General features: G+C 38.9%; 1 protein-coding gene across 1 annotated transcript; it reads left to right on the forward strand.

The window, feature by feature from the left end:
• rasef (RAS and EF-hand domain containing) lies at positions 1–20,117 on the forward strand. The gene is made up of 17 exons (XM_084947249.1): positions 1–686; positions 6,244–6,390; positions 7,614–7,704; positions 8,963–9,058; positions 9,937–10,014; positions 10,118–10,233; positions 12,150–12,218; positions 12,399–12,465; positions 12,828–12,916; positions 14,437–14,737; positions 15,694–15,816; positions 16,169–16,319; positions 16,545–16,626; positions 16,745–16,859; positions 17,265–17,372; positions 17,532–17,608; positions 18,019–20,117. The coding sequence occupies exons 1-17, from the start codon at positions 382–384 to the stop codon at positions 18,119–18,121; spliced, it is 2,118 nt and encodes a 705-aa protein (XP_084803375.1). The 5' UTR covers positions 1–381; the 3' UTR covers positions 18,122–20,117.
• Positions 20,118–23,919: the final 3,802 nt, after the last annotated feature.

The following is a 23,919-nucleotide window of genomic DNA, read 5'->3' on the forward strand; positions in this document are numbered from 1 at the left end:
ACCTGAGGCACTGAGACACAGCAGCTTTTTCCGTCCAGCTGGCCATTGGCTACAACAATCTGTAACATCACGCGTGAAGGCTACGCGGGAGCAAATCCTTTTATTTTAATGATAGTTTGGATGGTTTAAAATGGATTTCTTTGATCAAAACTTTTGTAAACGCACACCAGCTGTGGTAACGTTTGGATAGGAGCGGATTAACTCTGGAAGTTTGGAGTTTGGGCTACTTTTGTTTTTTCCTGGTGTCCGGAAAGTAAAACGCTGGCGTTCCTGTAAGGTTTCAGGGTTTCGTCGTCTCGGTGGTGATTGTAATTTACCGAAACGCCTTCTTTTTTTCTTCTTTTTTTTTACCCCAGCCAGCCACAGCCCCCTATCAACGGAATGAGCGCAGAGGAACAGGACCGGTTGCGGTCCCTCTTTCACACCTACGATGTGGACAACTCCGGGCAGATCGAACGAAACGAGTTTCTCACAATCTGCGCAGAGCTACAGGTGTCAGCAGCCGAGGCTGACCGAATATTTGACCAGCTGGACGTCGACAAGGACGGCACTGTCACCCTGCAAGAGTTCATCAGCGGATTTCACGACCGCTACGAGGCGGACATGGAGTCAGAAGGAGGCGACCCGTCCGCTGCTTGGGAAGACTTTGAGAGCAGACTGAACGAGCAGGCCAAGTTCATCCCCAGGTGAGAGTGCACAGCTGTTCTCTGGCCGGTAAGGGCGATGGGTACAGACGGGCGGATGTGTTTAAAATATGGAAATGTTCAGAAGATATGAGTGCGTTCAACAGTGAGCGCAGTGTGCGTAAAGGTGATAGTGACAATTAATCTTCACAGGGAAAATAGCACCTCTGAAGTAAAGCACACATCTAATTTAAAAAGGTGAACTCCGGGAAAGATCCAGTAGAGCACATTTCAAAGTTTGCTGCTACAAAACGACGAATCCATTTCCATCCATGACTAAAAATCATTATTAATAATATGAAAATGAGAGTGCGCCTGTGTGAAAATCTCTGGATGTTCAAGTTTTTATTTTTTTGTTTTTTCCAGAATGCATGTAAGCTAAAGAGAGGCATTAATGGTGACCCCCCCTTCACACACACAGGTGTATGGGAAGGTGCAAGCTGTGCAAATCACTCATGCTCTAACATAAAAGCAGACAAGGGGAGCAAACTCCAAAGCATGTTTAACAATTGTGCCATTAATCCATAAATCAAAGTAATTCCTAACAAAAATTCAAAGTTTAAAATGCTCTGTTATGATTGTTTAATTTATCTTCAGTTATAGTTTGTAGATACAGAAAATTTAAATACATAAAAGGCAGTTACCTGATGTTTTGTTGCATTTTTAAAGTTTCTCTTGTAAATTTAATCCTTTTTTCCTTTGTGTCACTTGTGGGGTCAAGCAGGGTCAGCTGAAATTACAGTTAGTTTGTCCACAATGAAGTGTTATATTTTAAAACATGTATGCCGATCGGTATGTATCGATCGGTTCAATCAGTTCAGTCTCATTCAGGTGAAGAAATCTTGGGTATACTTATTCACTTCCTTTCTTGCTCTATAGTACCTTTAGCCTGGCGTTCAATTGGATCACTCATCAGGACACTCAGCTGGAATTTAATATTTAGAGGTACTGGAACAAACATTTTCTGACCATCAGGCAAACAGAAGAAGGTTACATTAAAAAATATAATACTGCTTTAAAAAGTTCGCTTTGAGGTTTTCCTTTAAATAAACACTTTAAACAAAATAAATTCATCCATTCCTTTTTGGATAGGTACAAAGACCTGCTGAAGCTGTTCTCATTTTCAGTGATGGTTGTAAAATCTCTATTCAAAGTGAGTTTGTTTCACCTTATTTAAGCAGATTAAAAACACATAAACCAACTTAGCCAATACTTATCTCACTGTGTGTAAAGAAATAACCACAAGAATCGCAGGCATGTAATAACACAACCAGTATAAATATGAATGGAAGCTCTAAGGACGTTCCTGTTTACACTATAGCACATCTATATCCAGTTTATATGAATGGTCACGTGTGTACAGGGATGTTCGTGTAGACAGAAATGTCTTTTTTTATTTAACTAAAGCTAAAGGACACTAAAATGAAAACATCTGAAGCAGTAACATAATCACATGTAGCATTAGTTCAGATAAGCCATGAGGCCAAGCTTCTGCAAGATAACAGCTGATCTCAGTGTAACATCATCACCGACATCATGGCTGAACTCAAACAGCAAATTTCATATTGTAATTTTATTTTGCTAAATGCTGTTTCTGACTTGATCAGTGTGGTTTGTGTTGTCACTGTTGTTGGCACCAGTAAGACAATGATGGGTCCTTGCTGCTGCTGTTCTCACCTTTTGGCTTTTAATGTGTCCAGATGGAAGCACAGAGAGATCCCAGAACAGATCCATGTACAGATCCACTGCAGTGGATCTGTGAATGTGAATAATACAGCACAGTGTAGTCTGTGTCATGACAGTAGATACTAGAGTACTAGAGTGCGACTGGAAGGTGTTCATCCTGCATTTCCGTGCTTCACCTTCCATAACTGTAGTAATCACCTTCAATGTAACACCTAATGTGATGTTTTTAAATTGTTTTAAAAGTCTGTGCTCTTTGTTGGAGGAGAGGTGACATGAAAATAAGTAATTAAAAAGCAGAGGAGGTTTTTTTCTCTCTTGACCTGCAGTGTTTTTTATTCCTTAACTCCTTAACGAAGGATGTTCTCCGATAATTTCTCCAAACTTTGTACAGGTTAGGCCTCCCAGTGAATATTTTTATATGCAAACTCAGCATTTTCCACAGAGAAATACATCAGTGTCATTGAAAATAACACTGTGGTGCGCTGTATCTGCTATGGTTTTTCATGTAGTTCTTAGATCTTCCTGGTAAGTATATTACATTTCTTATTATGTCATCACTTTGAGTTTTCTTTACTGATTATTAAGGTTTCATGATGACCCCCAAAATCAGCTATCATAAAATATAAACATGCATTAAGTATAACTCAGGGATGCAGTTCATCAACTGCTGTGAGGCTGTTTAGTCGGATGAAGTGAGCAGTTTCTGACTTTTGATTGAACCAGTTTCAAAAACATGACATCTCTTCAGGCTTCATTGCTACTTATTTGACCAGATAATTTAAATACAGCACTCTGCAAAGTCATTCCTCTTTTCTTTATATTTTGTTAGGAAAATGGGAAATGATTGGTTGAAATGTGAAACCATACATGGAAATATAGCATATAAAGAAAAAACAGAGTTGGTACCATTCTTATGAGTTGATATTTCCTTTATTCTTTAACACCGTCTCATTCTCTAAGTAATGTTCAGCAATAGTTCCAGGCTTCTTGAAGGACATATGAAGCTCTTCTTTGGATGTTGGCTGCCTTTTGTTCGATTATCTGTCCAGATGATCCCACACTGCTTCAATAATATTGAGATTCGGGCTCTGAGGAGGCCGGTCCATGACTGACTGTGTTCCACTGTGTTTTTTCCATCTGAATATGCTTTTACTGCTCTGGAAGTGTGTTTGGGAGCATTGTCATGCTGAAACATGAAGCCACTCCCCCAAACCATGACGGAGCCTTCTCTGTGTTTTACAGATGACTGTAGACTCTGACTGTTGTACTTCTCTCCTGATCTCCATCGTGCACACTGACTATGATTGAAACCAAACATTTAAAATTTGGATTCATAAGACACGGTGCAACTGATTCAGTCCAGTTCAGCTTTTTCTCTCCGTTTCTCTTTATGTTTTGCATTTTTGTAGATTCAGCTAAGGAAATGAGAATAAATGATGTGTTTTTGTAACAAGCTGCTAGTAACAAAGTGCCTAAAATACAGTTTAAAACTGATTATTTTCCTAAGGGGCTTGTTATGTGTATGTGGCTCATCCTGTGAGTTAGGTGCATTTTTTATGCTTGAATTATTCATAAATCAGTATTAAGTGATAAAAACAGTTCTCTGAAAATGGTCACATCCAATGACTGGGCTCGATAATGCTTACTCGCTTTACACACACTGTAGACCTATCCATGTGCGTGTGGCCACTGGCCTTACATGGGACTTTTTCTCATGCTGTTGTGTTGCGGCATCAGGACATTGATTGTCACGGTGGTGCCGTGGGATAAATGCACTCTTTCATCTTCAAGCATTTATAGTCACTGTTACATCAGTCAGCTGAGGGAGGATAGTTTGGAAAACCCAGCACACGCTTCACTTCAGACAGATGTCTGTTTTCAGGAGCTGAAAAGATATTTTGTGTGAGAACAAGAAGACAAGTCAAGAGCAAAAAATCAATTTCTTCCTTCTTTAGCGTTTTATTATACTTGAGACTGATCTAATGAGTTATGAACTTTGTTCAGTCTCTCAGCTGATGGAGACCGAGCCTGGAAAGATGGTTTGACCTATAAAAGGCTTTCACTGCTCGGTTTTCAAGAATTTTCTTCTAGGGGGGTCAAATGTCTCTACTCTGCATTTGTTGACATGATCAACTGTTTACAAAAATTGCGTTTGATTACAAATTTCATATATAAAAATTTTTTTTACAGGGTTTAATTTGGGTCTCTTCATTTGATTTCATACTTTAGACTTTTGCGTTTCTGAGTTTTCAGCAGCTGTAGATCATGTGACCCACCTAACAACTGCTCCTGTTTGTATCTTACCTTCGCAGGTCTGCCGTTAGTTTGTTTGCGTGCATTTCTATCATGACCCGTTTGTGTATGGCAATGTATGACTGTATGTACATGAAGCAGTCTATGTATGCACAGGATTACAGCCAGTCCACCCTATCAGAAAGCAAACAAACACTCTACCGCTTCATGACCCACTTTTACCATCGGTGTAGGATGTGAAAAGACAGAACACTTTATCACCGTATTACCATAATCACTCCGAAACGACATTCAGTGGCTATATTGCATAATGAAGTAGCAGATCTTCGGGTTTAACACACACCAGGAAAGCTATTTTGTTTTCAGGGTAAATTTTTTGATTGGTTGGGTCTTACAGGGTTAAGGGATTAAAAAAACTTTCATGAACTGTTTAGGAATTATAGACATTTTTTTATACTACAACCAAGCCCAGACGAAAATCAGTTGAAGTCAGTGACTGAGGTCTAAAGCCCATGGACATCACCAAATGCTGTGTTTCGTCCCTTGAGATGCTCCGCCGGGTTTTTACTGCAGACACCTTCAGCTGCTGCTTGTTTCTGGGTCTCTCTGCCTTTATTGTCTTATTTCATAACTGAAAGCGGCTCTACTAGGTTGTGATCAGGTGACTGACTTGGCCATTGAAGATTATGTCATTTCTTTGGCTTGAGAAACTCTTGGGTTGCTTTTGCAGTCTGCTTTGGGTCATTATCCATTTGCACTGTAAATTTACACTGTGCCTGATCAGTATTAGCAGAGAGTACAGCCCTGTATACTTTACAACTCATCCTGCTACTTCTGTCAGGAGTCACATCATCAGTAAACACTTGTGACCCAGTTCCAGTCACAGCCATACAAACTTTTCTCTTCCCATCATTTTGATACAAATTAACATTACTTTCATCTGTCTTTGACAATGATATGTCTTCCTCTTCAAGAGTTTATTCTTAACTTGGTTAGATGTTGTAAAGTTTTTTTCTTAACCATCAAAATAATTCTGTCATCATGCACAGTGGTCTTTCAGGCCTTTTGGTGTTGCTGAGCTGGTCATTGCATTCATTCTTTAAAAAATAATTAAATTGTTGATTTGATTTGGCCACTTTAAAGATTTTGGGGTTTAATTTGTTTTTTCAGCCTGATGGAGGCCTTCCCTCACTTGCACTGACATTTACTCATACTGAGCATCCCTGTGAAAAACTAACAAATTGTATTTCAACACTTGGAATTAAGATCTTTAGATCTTTTATCTGCTTTATTGGTCATGAAATAGGGCACAGACCTTACTTGGCCATGAAAATTGTCAGTCAATTGTCAATTGCTTCTGAAGCTCTGAAAATGGGAGACTGTGTATAAAAATGTTTGTATTGTCTAAACAGTTACTGCCATCCTTTTGCAAAACCATTGAATTAAAGCAGGAAGGCTTCACTTCAATCGCGTCTTGATTTTTTAAAATTTAAAATAGACAAAACTACAAAAATATTAATGAATCAAACCGTACAAACCAAAATTCTTCAATGTAATCGTCAATTTCTGCTAGCAAAAATTTGTTTGCAGAGCGCTCATTTATCTCCTGATTTTTCTTCAGGCGTGAGCAAGCAGCAACACTGTATCAGAACATCAGTCTGACTGAGCCCAGACTGATTCCTCAGTTTGAGAAAGTCATCCTCAACTTCACCAAAGAGATCAAACAGCAGAACTCAGAGATGGAGAACTTGGCACTTGCCATCAAACGGTGAGCATCATGCACACACACATATATGATCAGTTATTACCTGTGAATGATTAGCAGATGACCTGCTCTACATACTGAACTACAGCCACCCTAATGAGCATGTGGCAAAGATGTAGACAGGACGAGTATGAACCACAGGAGAGAGACTTGAGCAACCAGATCATAAGTAAAACATATAACTACCAGTGCATCAGTGTAGACTGAACCTCTTAGTTTGATCTGTTGATCATCAGTACTTTAAAAATGAGGAAACTCTGGTTGGGCCTTTCCCTACACCTGACGTACACGAAGGCTGAGAACAGTCGATGTAAGTATGCACAAAGTAGTTAATTCTGCAGCCTAAAAAATATAAAGCAACCTGTGACTGAGTATTTGCTTTAATCTGCTGAATGTTTGATTTTGATGGCAACATAAAGCTTACACAAACAAACCCAGGGTAGTAGGTGCAGCATTATTACTTTGACAATAGCAAATCATAGCAAATAAACATAGGTAGAGAATAATGTGCTTAATGTGGAAAAAGTCAATACTTCTGAGACAAGTGGAGAGTATTCCAACTGCTCATCCACGTTGTCACAGTGGCTGTTATCGCAAAGTGGAAGAATAAAAGAACTACAGCAACTTGTTCCTAAATTCTAATGCGCAGCTGACTCAGTAATTACCGTGTTATAAACCTCCTTTGGCATTTAACATCAGCACAAACACTGTTCTCAGGGAGCTTCGTGTCATTGGTTTCCAAGGTCAAGAGCTGAATGCAAGCACAATGTCAGGTATTGGATGGATTGGTGCAAAGCATGCCAATGCTTATAGGAGCAGTGGAAGTAAAAGTCAAGCTCACTTTCTGTGAAGTGATGAATCACGTTTCCCTGTCTGGCAGTCTGATGGACAAGTTTGAGTCTGGCCAGTGCCAGGAGAACCCGAGTTGTGTGCCAGCTGTGAAGTTTGGTGGAGTAGGGATAACAGGAAAGAAGAGTGTGAGTCAGGCCCTCTCGTCTAACATCAGTATCTGGCCTCAAAAACGTTCTTATGTATGATTGGACAAAAGTAGCATGACTGTTTGACACTGATAGTCAAGCTTGTTTTCTAAGAAATTATAAATGTTTTTGTGTCAATCCAAATGTCAGGCGAACAATAAATACTGTCACAAATCAGAAAGTTAAGTTAGCGTCACATGGATAGAAGCATCTGGAGTCTAGTGAGGTGATCTTATTACTGTGTTACAGAGCGCAGGACCAAGCATCAATGCAGCTCAGCGAAATGGAGGAAGAAATGGACCAACGCATTCAAGCTACCGAGAGAAAAACACGTGAGCAGGTGGGACCAATACCGAGCCCACACGACATACATATGAGACCCTCCACTGCAGACCCGTGACTTTGTGTTTTTACACTGTTTGCTTTCTCCGGCTAGTTGCTATGATGCGTTTCTTTCCCTGGAGTTTGTGTAGGCAAAGTGATAAGCAGGGCGCGTTTGTTCAGCTCTTCCCTCATGTCAAACAAACATACGCAGCCGTGTAGCAGCTTACTGATCCCAATTCAGACACGCCTGCTGCTCTCACAACTCTGTGGATATAAAACAGCAGATAGCTCGAGGTGCTGGGGCATGTTTTATCCTCTATTCTAAAATGATAAGGCTGTATGTGTTGGTGGTGATAAGGATGGTGGTGTGTGGATGAAGATGATAATCTATAAAGAGCCAGGTCAGCTACATCAACATGTGGCTGACCTGAACTTTGAATTGTTTAACCTGCTTTTTATTGACTGATGAAGTTAAATCTCTATGAATTCTGTCTGTTTGTCAAACGTATCCACATCCACAGCTAGAGTAGGCAAATTTGTTACTACAGCAGCTTTTTAATGCCTAAATTTAGGTCTGTTTATGTCTTAATATATTGTCTATGAATTAAAAGCCCCTGGATTTGGAGCCTCATGAAAGCTGCAGATATTTCCCAAAATCCAGCAGAACACATAATCAGTGTTTTGTGGAAAATGATAAGCTTTGATAACAGCATTTAGCTTTCCATAACATGAAATAAAATGCAATAAAAGGAAGAAAAGCTGACAAAGACTGGCAGAAACATAAAGCATCACTTGTTATATCAGGAAACAAACCATTGAATTTATTTAAACACGTTGATTTTATCTGTGGTTCTGACGTTTCTTTAAAAGTTGTGAATTTAAACTCTGTTTTATCACTGTGCCTAAAGTTATGTAAGTGTTCTCCATTGACTCAGCTAACTCGGGCTCTACTGTTTGTTTTGTCTAAGAAAAGCACACAAAATTAGAGGGCGGTCACCTGTATCCTCTCACACCATGATATACACACTGTCATATCCTGGCACCTGTAACGGAGGAATTTATTTTGGAAATTGTACATTAAAAAAAGTTTTTGATTCCTCAGACCCTTCATCAAGGGGTTTAAAATCCACCTTAAAATGGCTTTATGCAGAGTAAGAAGCAAAAAACCAATCACACACATACACAAACACACAAATCATACAGTAAACTGCCTTTCTGATGCAACTGATTGATATATTTTCTGTTTGGGGGGGTTTGTATTTGTGCTGTTGCAGGAGAAGAAGCGAGCAGAGTCTGCGCTGAGTGAATTACGAAGAAGTTATGAAACTGAAGTGTGTGAGCTGCAGTGTAAGATCCAGAGGATGCAGATGGTACATTTTTCACTTGTCTGACTGAGTTCTGGTTTTTTACAACATAATTGCTGTAGTGGTGGTCTTAAACATATTTATATGATACTGACACGATAAGGATTTTACACTCGAAACAAATTTAGATCCAAAATGCTGACTTTAACTCATTTTAATTATATTAGTACATTATTAGTAAATATATTAGTACAATGTAAAATGTTAACTTTAATGGAATCGGGTTTAAATTTGATTGGTATACCGTTCAATTTATACCACATTTTTCTTAATGATTATTTAATTGAGTAAATAAACCTTTGATTTTATATATCTCATGTTTATTGAGGATGAAGAATAATTTTCTGGGTCCATTTCAGAACTTAACATCTTTGAAAGCAGGAAGCAGCTTCACAGAGTCCATTAAATCTCAGCTGGACCTCTTTAACTGAAACTTCAAAGTAAATATTTGGATCAGAAAAATCTACTATTGCTTCTCAATCTGACTGAGGTCCTTCTTATTGAAGATTTCAAGTCAGCTGTTTACAAGGGAAGTGATTTCATACAATCTTGAAGAGCAGATCAAGCATGCAGAGAAGCAAGTTATTGTGTTGGGTTGGTCTTAATGAAGACATCTGTGTATGTCTCCAAGCATTTGCATCAGGTCTGAGAACATGCACGGAAAAAAGCATCCCGAAAGTCATCAGGTTAAAATGTTTAAATAGTACAAATTTAGCCATTTTATGAAACTTTTTTCCCCACTCCTCTGAAACTGATTTGTAAGAGCTGTTTTTTTTTTTTGAACCAATTAGAATCGACATTTCTGGATGCATGTACAAGTAAAAGTAGCCAACAAGAGTGAGTAGGTCGAATAATCTTTATCCTATACATTTCAACTTTACCAGATAGAGGAGAAGTACAAGAACATCACAGTGAAAGACGAGAGCCCGGCCTTGAAGAAGAAGATCAATGAGCTAACGCTGGTGAGAGTGAATGTATTTGAACTCATTTATACAGTCATTATGCTTCCTGCTTACAACACACAGCTGTAATCTTCTGTTTTGCTGCTTGTCTGTGCATCTGCAGGAGAACCAGCGGTTAAAGCAGGAGCTGCTGAGGTCTCAGACCAAAGTCGCCTGCCTGCAGAGTGAGATGGACTCGCTGAAGACCGAGCTAACCGATCAAAGCATCAACTCCGAGCGGTAAATCGGTTTGGCTGCTTTCGTTAAATAATTTAAACCCTCAGTACAGATTTTGACGTGTTGAGCACCACATCTAATTAGCCACATGTTATTTATTCTTTTTACTTTTTTACATCGATGATTAAAAAAGAAACAAAAAAAAGAAAAAAAGATTTTTACTTCACATCATTTAGCTCTCTCTAAACACATATGGTTTCACTGCACACCATGAAAGTCTAAACCTCCATTAATGATGAAAAGAAGTTGCAGAACAGGTTTGTATTTCCACCTTTTTCTTTCCTTGTTTAAAGATTAATGAGAACTTGAGAAAAATAAATATTTACACTTGTAAAACCACTGAATACACTTCATACAAGCTAAATGTACTGACTCTAGAAGAATCCACTATACCTCATCACACGACCCCACCCCTGAGCCGTGTAACAGAGACAGACGACGGAGGCACAACCTCTCTTGGTTGTCTGTCTGCATGTTGGCTCCTGGGAATGTTATTGTGTTGTCACAGCTGAAACAGGATATCCTGGAGTGCCTTCACACGTACAATAACATCTTTGGGAGCGTTACCTAGTAACAGACACAACAGAGACAAAGGGAGGAGAAAACCCCGCCTGCTTCTGACTCATTGGGTTGACACTTTTGTTCCTCCATCTCTGAGGAGTCTCGCGTGTCTTTCAGTAACTTTGCACAACTGTGACAGACGTGGAAAAAAGGAGACTGTATAAAAATATCAGCCATTATTTAATGGGGAAACTATGATGATTTTATTGAAAATATATAATAGATTCAAGATTGATGTTTTTACCTACTATGTTTTTACATATCACAATAAGAAAAAACTTCCCAATAAACAATAAATTTAGCAGGGGAAAAAGAAAAAGCAGAACAGAGGAGGGATCCCTCTTCCAGATGTTTATATTTTACATTACCTACCTTCAGACAGCAGACTGTAAATAAAAGAAAACCATAGTGCTAAAGCCAGTTTTCTGTATCAGGCTGTATGCAATTTTTGTTTACTATTGGAATCACCTCACTTCTGAAGCAGCCTCCAGTGGCCACTAGAGATACTGCAGGTTTTGGTACCCATGTTGGTTATATTTTGCAGTAGCTGCTGTTTGACTGAAGATCCTAAATTTATTTAAGTGTTGCATCTTTAATTTACTTTGGTTGCTTCCCCTTCTGGTTTAACAATATAAGAATTAGTCAAAATTGTAGAATTTATCATTTGAAAGTGTCATGTAATTAATATCCTTAGTATCCTTATTTTCTCATTATATTGTTTTATGTACTTTAATCATGAAGGTTTGTAAAGCAAGGCCACTTTTGACTCATAAACTAAGTGCTCAGCCAGACTGAAAAACAGGAAGTTTTAGTGCACAGGCATATTAATAGATAAGACACAGAAAAGAGGAACTTTGCCATATAAGCAATGTTTGAAACTGTGTGACGTGTAAAGTACCAAAATAACACCTATATGAGGCACAGTTTATGATTCTAATGTTAGAGATCCTGCAACTGGCGTTTGGGCTGTGCAGGGGTCTCTCTCTTTCGGAAGATGATTGAATAAAAAGATAAATGTTTTAACACACTATGAGTCGGTTTTCTCTGTTCTATCATGGGGACAAAATAATCGGGGTTAATAAAAGTAATCCGTACATTTAAGGAGTTTGTGTTGTTTAAGCTTTGTGTAGAAACTGAGGCCCTAAACAGTGATGAATATACAAAAATATGTAACACTTTAGATATGTTTTTTTTTAAATTGATAGATAAATATATGCTTGTGTTCAGATTTAGTAACAATTGGCTCCACAATGTAGTGGTTTACACATTCACCTTAAAAGAAGGAAGAAGGGTATCTGGTGTAAAGCTTTTCTTTAGATTTACTAACTGCGTTTCTGTCTGTCTCTGTTGTCCTGCAGAGACGAGGAGCTCATGAAACACTTCTCTGATGAACGAGACATCCTGGAGAATCAGATTGAGATTCTACAGTAAGCCAGATAATAACACACACACACACACACACACACACACACACACACACACACACACACCTGCTGAAACTGATTTTACAAGGTTGCCTACATTTAAAATGTCTTTTCTCTCTCTCTCTCTCTGTGTGTGTGTGTGTGTGTGTGTGTGTGTGTGTGTGTGTGTGTGTGTGTGTGCAGGACAGCCAACAGGAAGCTCCATGACAGCAATGACGGCCTGAGAGCAGCTCTGGAGAGGATAACGAGGGTAAAGCTGAACACTTAATAAAGTTACTTCATTCACAAAATAAATAAAGACTTTTTAAATGTCTTCAGTTAGCACATTTTATTATCTTAGTTTGATTTGATCCACTCATTTGATTGGACTGCAGCCTATTTTTAAAAAGTAACTAATCTTTAAATAAATTTATCCTAAAAGCTCATATGTGCAAAATGTTATTTCATTAATTTAACTTATCAGTAATTTGGAAAAAAAATTCCTTGGAATTATTTAATCATTTAGGCTCTAAGGGGTCATTAAAAACTATGCACTGCCTTACAACATAACATCATTCACATCTAACATTATAACAATACATTTTATAGTTTATTTTTGTTTCTTGTGTGTAGCAGTCTAACGGAGGATCACCAGGAGAATTTAAGGAAAGAAGCAGAAGTAAAAGCATCTGCTACACATCACCATATGCATTATTAGACAGGTACGGTCTACAAACAACACAGATGACAAAGAAGAGCATCTGTGCATTAAATTTACATTTATCATCTGTATATTCTCTGCACTGGCACACTAGAGCTGGTCTTACACCAAAAATGGAATTATTTTGTTTTCCTAAAAAACAATATATATATATATATATATATTTAAACTGTTTTATTTTTATTTTTCAAATAAATGTTGAAGTTACTGTAGAGTTTACTTGGCTCCGACAGTGGTTATCGGTGCATTCAGATGTTTTTGGAACTGACAAGGTTTCTTTTCCCAGAACATGTGACATTTTTATTTGTCTAGTAGATTTTGCTGCAAGTTATTTATTTAAGCCGCTGTGAGAAGCTGAACCATGAGATTCTGCAGTTATCCCGCATAAAGGTTTTGTTTTTGTACCATAAAGCAGCAAATTCAGGCCCAGTTTTGCACTAATACGAACTTTTTGCATCTTAAAAAGAGACAACAAAAGTCTTTTCTTTTGACCAGTGAATACAATGTATGTGAGGATTAGTTTTGCCTCTCTGAAACGTTAATTAAAAAAAGATTCAGGTATGTAATTATTACAGTTTTAGCTTGTGGTGATGCCTTTTGGCACTTTTACAGGCATTTAGGCAGAAGTAATATGAAAACAACATATTTATGGGAGTGTGCACACAAGATCATGTACTTTATACAAAAACTACACATTCAATTCAATTTCAATTCAATTCAATTTTATTTATATAGCGCCAAATCACAACAAAAGTCGCCTCAAGGCGCTTCATAGATACAGAGAAAAACCCAACAATCATATGACCCCCTAAGAGCAAGCACTTTGGCGACAGTGGGAAGGAAAAACTCCCTTTTAACAGGAAGAAACCTCTGGCAGAACCAGGCTCAGGGAGGGGCGGCCATCTGCTGCGACCGGTTGGGGTGAGAGAAGGAAGACAGGATAAAAGACATGCTGTGGAAGAGAGACAGAGGTTAATAACAGATATGATTCAATGCAGAGAGGTCTATTAATACATAGTGAGTGAGAGAGGTGACTGGAAAGGAAAAACTCAATGCATCATGGGAATCCCCCGGCAGCCTACGTCTATTGCAGCATAACTAAGGGAGGATTCAGGGTCACCTGGTCCATCCCTAACTATATGCTTTAGCAAAAAGGAAAGTTTTAAGCCTAATCTTAAAAGTAGAGATAGTGTCTGTCTCCCGCACACATGCACATAACATTTTAAAATATTGTTTACAGGTTTTATATATAACTTAAAAATTGATCTATCATATGTTTTTAGTACTTTACTTTATTACTATTCATTAAAAACAATGTAGACTGTGTAAATGTTATTACAAAAGAGCGTATTAACCCAAAATAAGTCCAGGACATAAAAAAAAATTCACATCTAGCTTTGCAGGTATTCCATCAAAAATCCTACAGGAAAACCAACAAAACTACTTCATGTGTGAAATGATCTACTACCTGACGCACACAGGAGGAGATTTTGTGTTTTTTATTGCCTTTCTCATCCTCAGGTACTGCCAGCGCATGGACGAGTATCCTCTGTTCAGCCGCCGGCCCAGCGGTGACACCCTTGCCTTGGCCATGTGTGACCCTGGCCTGAGGCGCAGGCACAGCAGCGAGTGTGAGGAGGACAGCCTGCCTGAGATCTACATGGACAGTGGCCTGTCGACGCTCAGAGGCTCACATGGAGGCTATGACTCAGAGCATGAGGTCAAAGGTCAAGAAGAAGAGGACGAGAATCACAGTCCGGAGAAGAAAAAGGAGGACGACGATAACAACGACAGTGTAATCGGAGAACTCTCTGACACTGAGGTAAGACCATAATCATGTCCAGCTTATAGCTACATATTTGACACAACAGATGTAATAACTTGAAGAAGAAAGGAAGTGGGCTTATTCAAGTCTGTGGAGACGTTTCACCTCCAATCTAAGAGGTTTCTTCAGGTATAAAAGCAAAAGATGGAGAGTCCCAGGTATTTAACCCTTAGTGGGGGTGGTCCCCTTTGGAGGTGGTTCTTGGTCTGCTATTGATCGCGTGCGTCATCACATGAGCCATGCTGTGAAAAAAGGCGTTACCATCACCGGGGGTTAAGGGTGATGCCACTGTGAGGCCTCGCCCCACCCTATCATGTGACCTATTGAGGTCATCTACAACAACAGTGGAAAGACTTGAATGGGCGTTGAAGTGCCTGGAAACCTTTGCCAACCTTTGTTGCACACATAGTGTTCATGGTGATGGCCTCTTTTGCTCCTCCTTTAAACCATCTGTCTTCCCTCCAAAGAGCTTCCTTTTACCTTTTAGTGTAGATCTACACCTGAGTCTGTTCCTGTTGAGGTGCCTCTTCAATGTTGTGTCATGCATTTGTGGAGTGGCTGTTTGGTTTCTCCTGCGTAGATCTCCAAGTACTCCTGCACTTTGATGTTTAGCTTGTGTTTGGGAGTTTTGATCTTGGGATGGACCAGTTTTTGCACCGTCATGCTTGAATAAGTTTCTCTGACTAACCTGTTTGAAAAGGGATGACCAAGTTGTTTCATAGTGCTGTTACCTATGATACCTTATGCATACACCATTTTAATTCGCTCTTTTTCAAGCTCTTGAGACCACCATGACCTGGATGACTGAGAACCTACATAGACGATAATAATTAATGATTAAATACAAACTGGTGTTTAAACACATAGAGAGTGAAAATAGCTAACTCCAGGGGGGAAAAGCATATTCTTGCCTTGAATGCTTAACTATCTGCTACTTTGTGTCTACATCACAGCCAGCAGAGACACAGGATGGGGAATCAGCATTCGGATCAGACAGCAGCTCAGTTTTGGACTGGAAGCCGTCTGAACCACCAGCTCCAACAACGAGAAAGGCCCTCAGTGCCATCAATGTTCAGGTGCGAGAGAAAATTATGAGAGGAGTCATAAAAGAGGGTTCTTTTATTTTGTAAGAAAGGTCAGAAAAGTTTTTGTAATTATTTAGAGACCTTACCAGACTTTGTGACCCTTCGTCTCTTCCTAACATTTTGACATTGTAGAAAGAAAAATGTATGAGGAAGTTACATTTCGCTCTGTAGTAGCTATGGCTATGGACTTATTATTATTATTATTATTATTATGTGTAAGTCATCGCTAGTAAGAGTTGAGGAAACTGCAAAATGATCATTGCTGATGATAAAGTGAATTCAACTTGAAGCAAATGTGCAGAAAAGTTTCCTGGAGAGCACTACCTTCCTGTCACCGCTACAGAAGGAGGACAAGGACAGCACTGACCTGGGCTACATGACGTCCGAGAAGGCTTACAGGATCGTGTTAGCTGGGGACGCTGCTGTGGGGAAATCCAGCTTCCTGCTTCGCCTCTGCAAGAATGAATTCAAAATGAACTCTAGTGCAACTCTGGGTGAGCTGGACACAAACTAAAAGCAAGCATTTTAATGTCATGTTCTCTTCTCTACAAGAAGCCTTGTAAATAAAAGCTTGGAGGAAGTTTCAGCTGACTAGTTAATGCTTAATTTTTGTACACTGTGAAGTAAGATCATTAAAATAGTATAATGTAGTTATTCTGATCAGCTATTAAACACTTTCACTTGCTTCCTTCTTGACTGGATCTTCTTTGTGTTTTCAGGAGTGGATTTCCAGATGAAAACACTAATCGTGGACGGAGAGCCCGTGCTGCTTCAGCTCTGGGATACGGCGGGGCAGGAGAGGTATGTGTTGGTGTGGATAGTACGTGTTGCTATTTCTTGACAATAAATAGCACTTCGTTAGTGGAGTACATGAGGTTTGTAACTGTCTAGTTTGAGCCATCTCCTGTGCTATTTTCAGGTTTCGCAGTATTGCGAAGTCTTACTTCCGCCGGGCAGACGGTGTTTTGTTGCTGTATGACGTCACCTGCGAGAAGAGCTTCCTCAATATTAGAGAGTGGGTGGATATGATTGAGGTAAAGCAATACCCTCCACAGCTATACGGTTACCACCTGACACACTTTGAAGTGAGATGTCCAGGCATCAGAAACATGTATATTATAGTCATATGGTTAACTGTGTCCACTGTGACGCTGGCAGCATTTGTGTTATCAAAAGATATTTAAAGGTCACACTGATGATTCTGCTTGTTTTTCTTCATTTACATGCAGCCAATATGTAAGTGTTGGATAAGCATGCATTCAATATGATCTGGTGTTCTGTGTGTGTGTGTTTTTTGTATATTCGGTCAGTGGTTTACTCATATAATGCACTGCACAGAAGTTTGTGCTCAGTGTAAAACAAGTTCAGCACACCTTCCGTAACCTGTCACAAGAGATTTCAATATGATTATTATTATTGTTCATTGTTTTTCTTGGCAGGATGTGTCCCACGAGGACATTCCCATCATGCTTGTGGGTAATAAGTCTGATCTTAGACAAGATGGAATTGGCTGCGTTCCTGCCAGCTACGGGGAGAAACTTGCCATGGTAATTACAAATAAAAAACCCTTTATTTTACCAAACATTTACATTTACAGTTACCTGTTACACCTCCAACTTATTTAAACTGTAACCTGTAATTCGAGGAATGAATGGCAGTAAATAAAAATATTAAAACATTAAATGTTTTCTGTCTTTGACCAACAGACATACAACACTCTGTTCTGTGAAACTAGCGCCAAAGATGGATCCAACATCCTGGAGGCCGTGCTGCACCTGGCCAGGTGAGATTCACACACCTGATTATTCCAAAACAAAACAAAACTGTGGGACTTCATGAATTAGACATAAAGAAGCTAACATTTTGTCATTAGTTTAGTGGGTGTTTCACTTCGTTATTGGAGGATGGATGTTGTATATACAGCTTATATCGCATCACTAACTAAGCATTGCCAGTGTTGATCAGTAACACATTAAGAACAACAAGTTTAAACGTCCACCAAGGGATACGTCATTGTATGATAACAATAAATACTGCTTGATCTTTTGTTTTACAAGTGAAACGCTTTCTTAATTGTTAATAATTTTCTGCATTCCGGCATTTAAAAGTAAAACTTTCTTTTTCTTTTTTCTTCCACATTCCCATCTTTCACCTGTTTACCCGTCTTACCTGTGTTTTTTTTCCACTCCACAGACAGGTAACAAAGTTCGCCAACTATGAAGAAAAAAGCAGTCGTCAGTCGCTGCCGATTTTAGACGCTCCCAGGAATCAGCCAAAATTCTCCTGCTGCACCTGATCAAACTCGTCCACACTGGACTTAATGTGGACTGTGCACATGCGAAAAGACATGAAAAGCAGAGCAGGAACAAATTATCAATGTGAATAACCACAGCTGGATTAAGAAGTGGAGAGACGGGACATTACAAACGTTTATTTGCTAAATCTTTTAACCGCTGGATCTTGGCTTAAACCTCTCGCCATGTCAAAGTTTTTTTCATTATGTTATAACAAATTTGCCTTTTTCTGTTTGGTCTAATTTACACTGTTTGACTAATTGCATGGTAAAGCAGGTGAAACAGGAGAAGCGAAAGGTAGCTGTGAGAGTAAAGTAGACTTTTAATGTGAGGTTTAAATCTGAGGCCAGGTGAGTGAGTATGGTTGTGATATTTATGTTGTTAAATATTTGCACATGGCAGAAAATAGAAAGTTAGTTTGGTTTATGTTCATGACAAGAAAGTACAGACCCTGATATACAGTGTTGCAAAAACGTTTGTTCCCCCCTTCCTGATTTTTTATTTTTTTTTGGCATATTTGTCACACTTCAGTTCTTGATGATTTCATTTATTAAGCTGTTTAAATCCACCTGATATGATGCATGAATGGCTTGTTTAAGGTCTCAATCTGATTTAAGTCCAGACTTTGATTTGTTTTTAATCATTGAGTGGTGGACTGGCTGGTGTATTTGGGTCATTGTCCTGCTGCATCACCCAAATACGCTTGAGCTTCAGGGCATGCTGTGTTAGTTGTATGCAGATGTGACAGGACTCAAACTCTCCAAATTGTTAAACTTTTGGTTAATTCGAGACAAGCTTTTGTGTACTCTGCCATCGCTGTCAGTTTTGCTCAGTTTCTTTCTCTTTGTTGCATATGAACACTGACCTTAACTGAGACAAGTGAGGCCTGCAGTTTTTGCTCTGGGTTCTTTTGTGACCTCCTGGATGAGTCATCGATGTGCTTTTGGAGTAATTTTTGCAGGCTGGCCACTCCTGGGAAGGATCATCACTATTTCAAGTTTCCTCCATTCATGTATAATGGCTCTCACTGTGGTTCACTGGAGTCCCAAAGCCTTAGAAATGACTTCATAAGCCTTTCCAGACTGATCCATATCAATGACTTTGTCTCTCAGCCATTTCTTTTGATCATAGCACAATGTGTTGGGTTTTGAAATATTTTAGCCTTCTCCACTTTGTCAGACAGCTTCTGTGGTTAATCACAGAAACTGTTAACTATGATTTAACAACGGGAGCCAATTACTTTTCCACACTGGACCAAGTAGATTTTGATAGCTTTTAACCATTAAGAAAAGATAAAAACATTTAAAAACCTCATTTTGTATTTAATCTGGTTATCTTTGTCTACTATTAAAATTTATTTGATGATCTGAAACATTTAAATGTGACAAATATGCCAAAAAACTAAGACATCTAAAACTAAGTGGGTTAATACTTTTTCATGGCACTGTAGCTTTGCTCACCACTGCAACAATCATGTAATTACATTTGCGCTCGGTTATTTTTCCTCTATGTACAGCTTGAAGTGTTTGATGTTATTTATGTTTATGGTCATATCAGAATTTACCGCCATCACGTAGACACTAAGAATCATGGGAGAGCCTAAAGTGACAAAGGCTCGTTCTCTGTTCATCACGACAAACCCTGGTGCAATATCGCAACCTACCATGTTTATTATTATGATGCCACAGCAGTGTTACTTTTTCACTTTTCACTGAAGATAACTTTGTGTTGTAGAATTCATTATCTTAGGAAATGACCCGATAGTTTAGGTAAACCTTTAAATAACTAATTTATTACACAATGAGTAGGTAAACATGAAATACAGGTGGCAGAAAACAGAGTATGGCTTTAACTGTAAAAAGTTGTAATCCTGGTGATTTGTTCCAACTCATTTTATGGATCTCTTTTATTAATATTAGAGAAAAAAACAGTTATATTATCTAACTGCTGAATAACTGTATCGGTGTCTGTAAGCTCGGAAATAAAATCACTGGTTGGAGATGGAGAGGCAGTTTTTCTTCTTCAGTTATTTCACTGGTACAAAAATATGTAAAAAAGTAAATGTTACACATGTGAAGAACAGTTTCATTGTTATCTCCTGTTGCAAATCATCCCTTGGAAAAAAGAAAAGCATTAAAATGAGCTTTAGAAATTTTCAGCTCTAGTAGTAGTAGTTTGAATACTGAACTCAGTCCAAGACATGGTATTAAGTAGATAATCAATTAAAAAGACTACAACAACAGACACACAGTGAAGAGGTCCAGTTTCATGAGAGGAGGAGACCTAAAAGTTTCAGCTGTGCAGGTCTGTCATTCACATGGCCACACCGTTCGAACTAGTTTGAGGATAAAATAACTCCACTCAGAGTTACTGAACCGTGAACGGGGAAACTCTTCATAGAGACCTGGCTTAAATGGGTTTTTTAATACTGTAAAGTTGCATATTTTAACATAAGAGTCCGTGGCACTTTATACTTTAACCTAAAGACCCTACAATGATCAAGGGAAACCCTTTGAGCGTGCATTTGGCGACAGTGAGAAGGAAACACTCCCAACAGAAACCAACAATAACAGAGATAAACCAGACATGAAACAGTCCACTGTGTAAGCAAAAAGTACAACATTAAACTCTACAAACTCTGAAGAGAAATACAACAAGTTACAAATAGGTAACAAAAAAATTATCAAATCAAATTTAAGGTATTACTGCTACACTAAAAGTATCAGAACAATATCAGACAAAAGAGTCTGGTGATATTTGATTTGACTGTCCATCTGTCTGTCTCTTCCTCGCTGATACTCGTGCAATCTGCAGCCCCATTAACAGCACAAAGGAGGAGACAAATCAATAAATCAGATATTTTCTCCTTGATTGCTGCTCAAAAAAAAAAAAGACCCTCCTGTTTAGCCATACTCCCCGAGCGTCTGGAAGTGTCTGTGAGCATGGCTGTTTGAATAACTGCAACATATGTCGAGGATTTCGCTCTGTGTGTGTGTTTAGAGCTGGCACGGGTCCCTGTCTCCACCTCCCATCTGTGTACATTGTCATGTGCTTGATGAGGCGAGACCATTCATTTGTCAAACAACATGTGGGGTGGCTGAGGTGGGGACGTGGTGTGTGGGGAGAAGCAGCTGAGAGCAGTGTGCGAGTGTGTGTGCGAGTGTGTGCGAGTGTGTGTGAGTGTTCACTGGTAGCAGGGGGATAATTAGATAAAGGAGAACGTGTAGCCGAAAGGTTAATGACAGTAATGAATATATTACCATAAAGGAGACAGAGCAGGTTCTCCTTTTCTCCTCTCCATCAGCAGGTTTAGAAAAGTGACAACAGCAGACTGAACCACGGCAAAAATCACTGATGATTTCAAGTTGATGGTTCACTAAGGAAGAACGATAAAACGGGAAAACTTCTGCGTCTCCTTAAAAAGTTTCAAAAGATAAATAATTCAAGATTAAACAGATTTTTAATCAATGGGATGCATTTTTGCTAGTTCAGGAACACTACACACTCTCTCACACACACACAACAACAACAACAACAACACACAGAAAATGTTCCTTGAGCGTCCTCTGATCGAGGCAGGGACTGTCACCATCTGGAAAGGTCAAAGGTCGTGCAATGGAACCAGTGGTCACTCTTATGACATCTGGGAAGGCAGACAGTCCGTACAAATCCACACCCATGTCACATATGCACAAGTGCTTGCACAGTCTAGTGCAGCCAGCGCGCTTGTGTGTATTTGTGTGTGAAGATACTGTGTTAGCGTTAAAATAAAGGCACATATGTGGAAAATCATTAACTGAAACTATTGGGTTTACTATTTTTATTGCATTTATTTTTTTAATCGTATGTTTCTCTCTGCACAATGATAACTGCATGTTTTTCTCTGTAAGTGCAGGCTGCCAGTCAACAACACTGTGCTGTACCAGATCTGCAGGCAAGAGGGCAGCAGCCTACTGTGATACAAGCTTAGCTCATTGCATTGTGTAATATGTTGTAATACACTGTAGAATTACAAGAATTTATATAGCCTATTATTTGGGTGAAAGATTTTTTTTTAATTGTTCTTTTTTGCAAATTAAGCTCTTAATTTGTGAATTATTTCAAAACTGTGCAGCTTTTTTGGTATTTTTTATGCTGTTTGCCAAGAAGGAAATTGGAAAACTGTAACTGTAAAACCACACCTGGGCTATGTTTGTGACTACTGACAATATGTCTAAGACTTGGAATCAGTGCTGCAGTCCATTTTCTAAAAGAACGCTTTAACTCACTTATGCATAAATGTGATATGTATTTATATAAATAGTAACTGCTGTAAGGGTCCAATAAATCCAGCAAACACTTATCCTAAGTGACAGGCCACTCATCTGTGTGCTGAATGCTCAACCGCTACAATTTTATATAAAGTAGTAAATGAAGGGAAGGGAAACAGTTTTGTTTGTGGATAATGTGGATCTGGTCTAATAACTGAGGAGATGATGCACTTGTGCTTCTCTTGGTGAGCGTTCAGCTCTGTAGAAGGACGAGCAGGGATTAGTAGATTTTATAATGTGTGTTAATCAGATTAACTTGATTAGGTTAATCTGAGAATGTTTGTGTGTGACTGTATATCAGTGTGTATGACAACTTGGCTGCAATGTGGCAGGATTAAAGCTGGTGCATTGCCCAGCTGCAGACAGCATTTTAAAATGTCTTTGCTGATAGAGTCACATTACATGACCGGCTAACGGTGGGGATGCCAGACTGTATTCTTCAGTGTCTGAACAGCTTTTTTGTTGATGTCTTGTCAATGAGTTGTCATTGCAGTCAACGTCCACAGACGCCCTCTGTTATAAACCGAATCCTCCTCAGGGACCAGAACAGATCTGTACTTCTGTCTGAGGTGGCGATCCTGCAATTTTAAAAACTGCTAAAACTCAGATTTCACACGGTGTCCGTGAGCCAAAGAGTAAAACACAGATCGTGTTCATTTTACTTCCATCACCAGTGTCCCCTGACAGTCCACTGACATCTCTATGTGTGCTCAACACAAAGCAGGCACCCACTGACATAATGACCTGCACAACAATACAGAGATCTCATTTAACTATATGGGCATATTGACCAACCTCGTCACACACAAGAGAAACCAATATCGACATGCTGCTCTCACAGCAGTGTTACCTTACTTTAGACCAGCTGCCATATGGTTTAGTCAGCTCAACACAGCTATCTGTATGTATCACCTCTTGTGGATTGATGCAGCCCAAATGAGCATTAAAGCTGCACTGACTGAAAAGGCAAAATCAAATTTACAACAATAAAACTGCTAAAAGTTCAAATGGCAAAGGAAAACCCAAAGATCTGAGATCTAACCAAAGTACTAATTTACTAGTAAATTTAACAGCCAACGTAACCCTGTAAAACCATGAAAAAAAAGGCCATAAAAATTTCATTGACACTTCTGACAAATAAAACAATAAACCAAATAAATATAAATAAATATGAGTTTCAGTTTGGATTATTTTTGCTATATTCTGTATTTTTGTGCAATTTATTGCTTAAAAAGGTATTGTGCAATTTATTTTTCAGAAAAAAAAAATTACACTTTTGATGTAGAGGTCTCAAAAACCTACAAAAACCCATCCCACATCACATATGATACATTTGGCATTATGGGGTTATTAAAGCCAGACTTTAAAACGTGTGCATTAAGATCCTGTAGCCAATGCAGACTGGAGCTGCATTGGCTACAGGCTGATTTCTGCAGAGAGTGCAGAGGCAAAGGGTGCGTGTAAAAAAAAATACTGATATACAGACTGGT

Source organism: Perissodus microlepis, chromosome 12 (assembly GCF_051167445.1).
Source record: "Perissodus microlepis isolate ML-2025 ecotype Zambia chromosome 12, ASM5116744v1, whole genome shotgun sequence".
Classification (NCBI taxonomy): domain Eukaryota; kingdom Metazoa; phylum Chordata; class Actinopteri; order Cichliformes; family Cichlidae; genus Perissodus; species Perissodus microlepis.

What these genes read in the sequence shown, in the direction of transcription:
- rasef (XM_084947249.1), top strand. Translation starts at nt 382, where the DNA reads ATGAGCGCAGAGGAACAGGACCGGTTGCGGTCCCTCTTTCACACCTAC. An exon ending in GAGAACTCTCTGACACTGAG is followed by an intron (nt 14,738 to 15,693) that starts GTAAGACCATAA and finishes TCTACATCACAG; the next exon opens with CCAGCAGAGACACAGGATGG. An exon ending in GATACGGCGGGGCAGGAGAG is followed by an intron (nt 16,627 to 16,744) that starts GTATGTGTTGGT and finishes TGCTATTTTCAG; the next exon opens with GTTTCGCAGTATTGCGAAGT.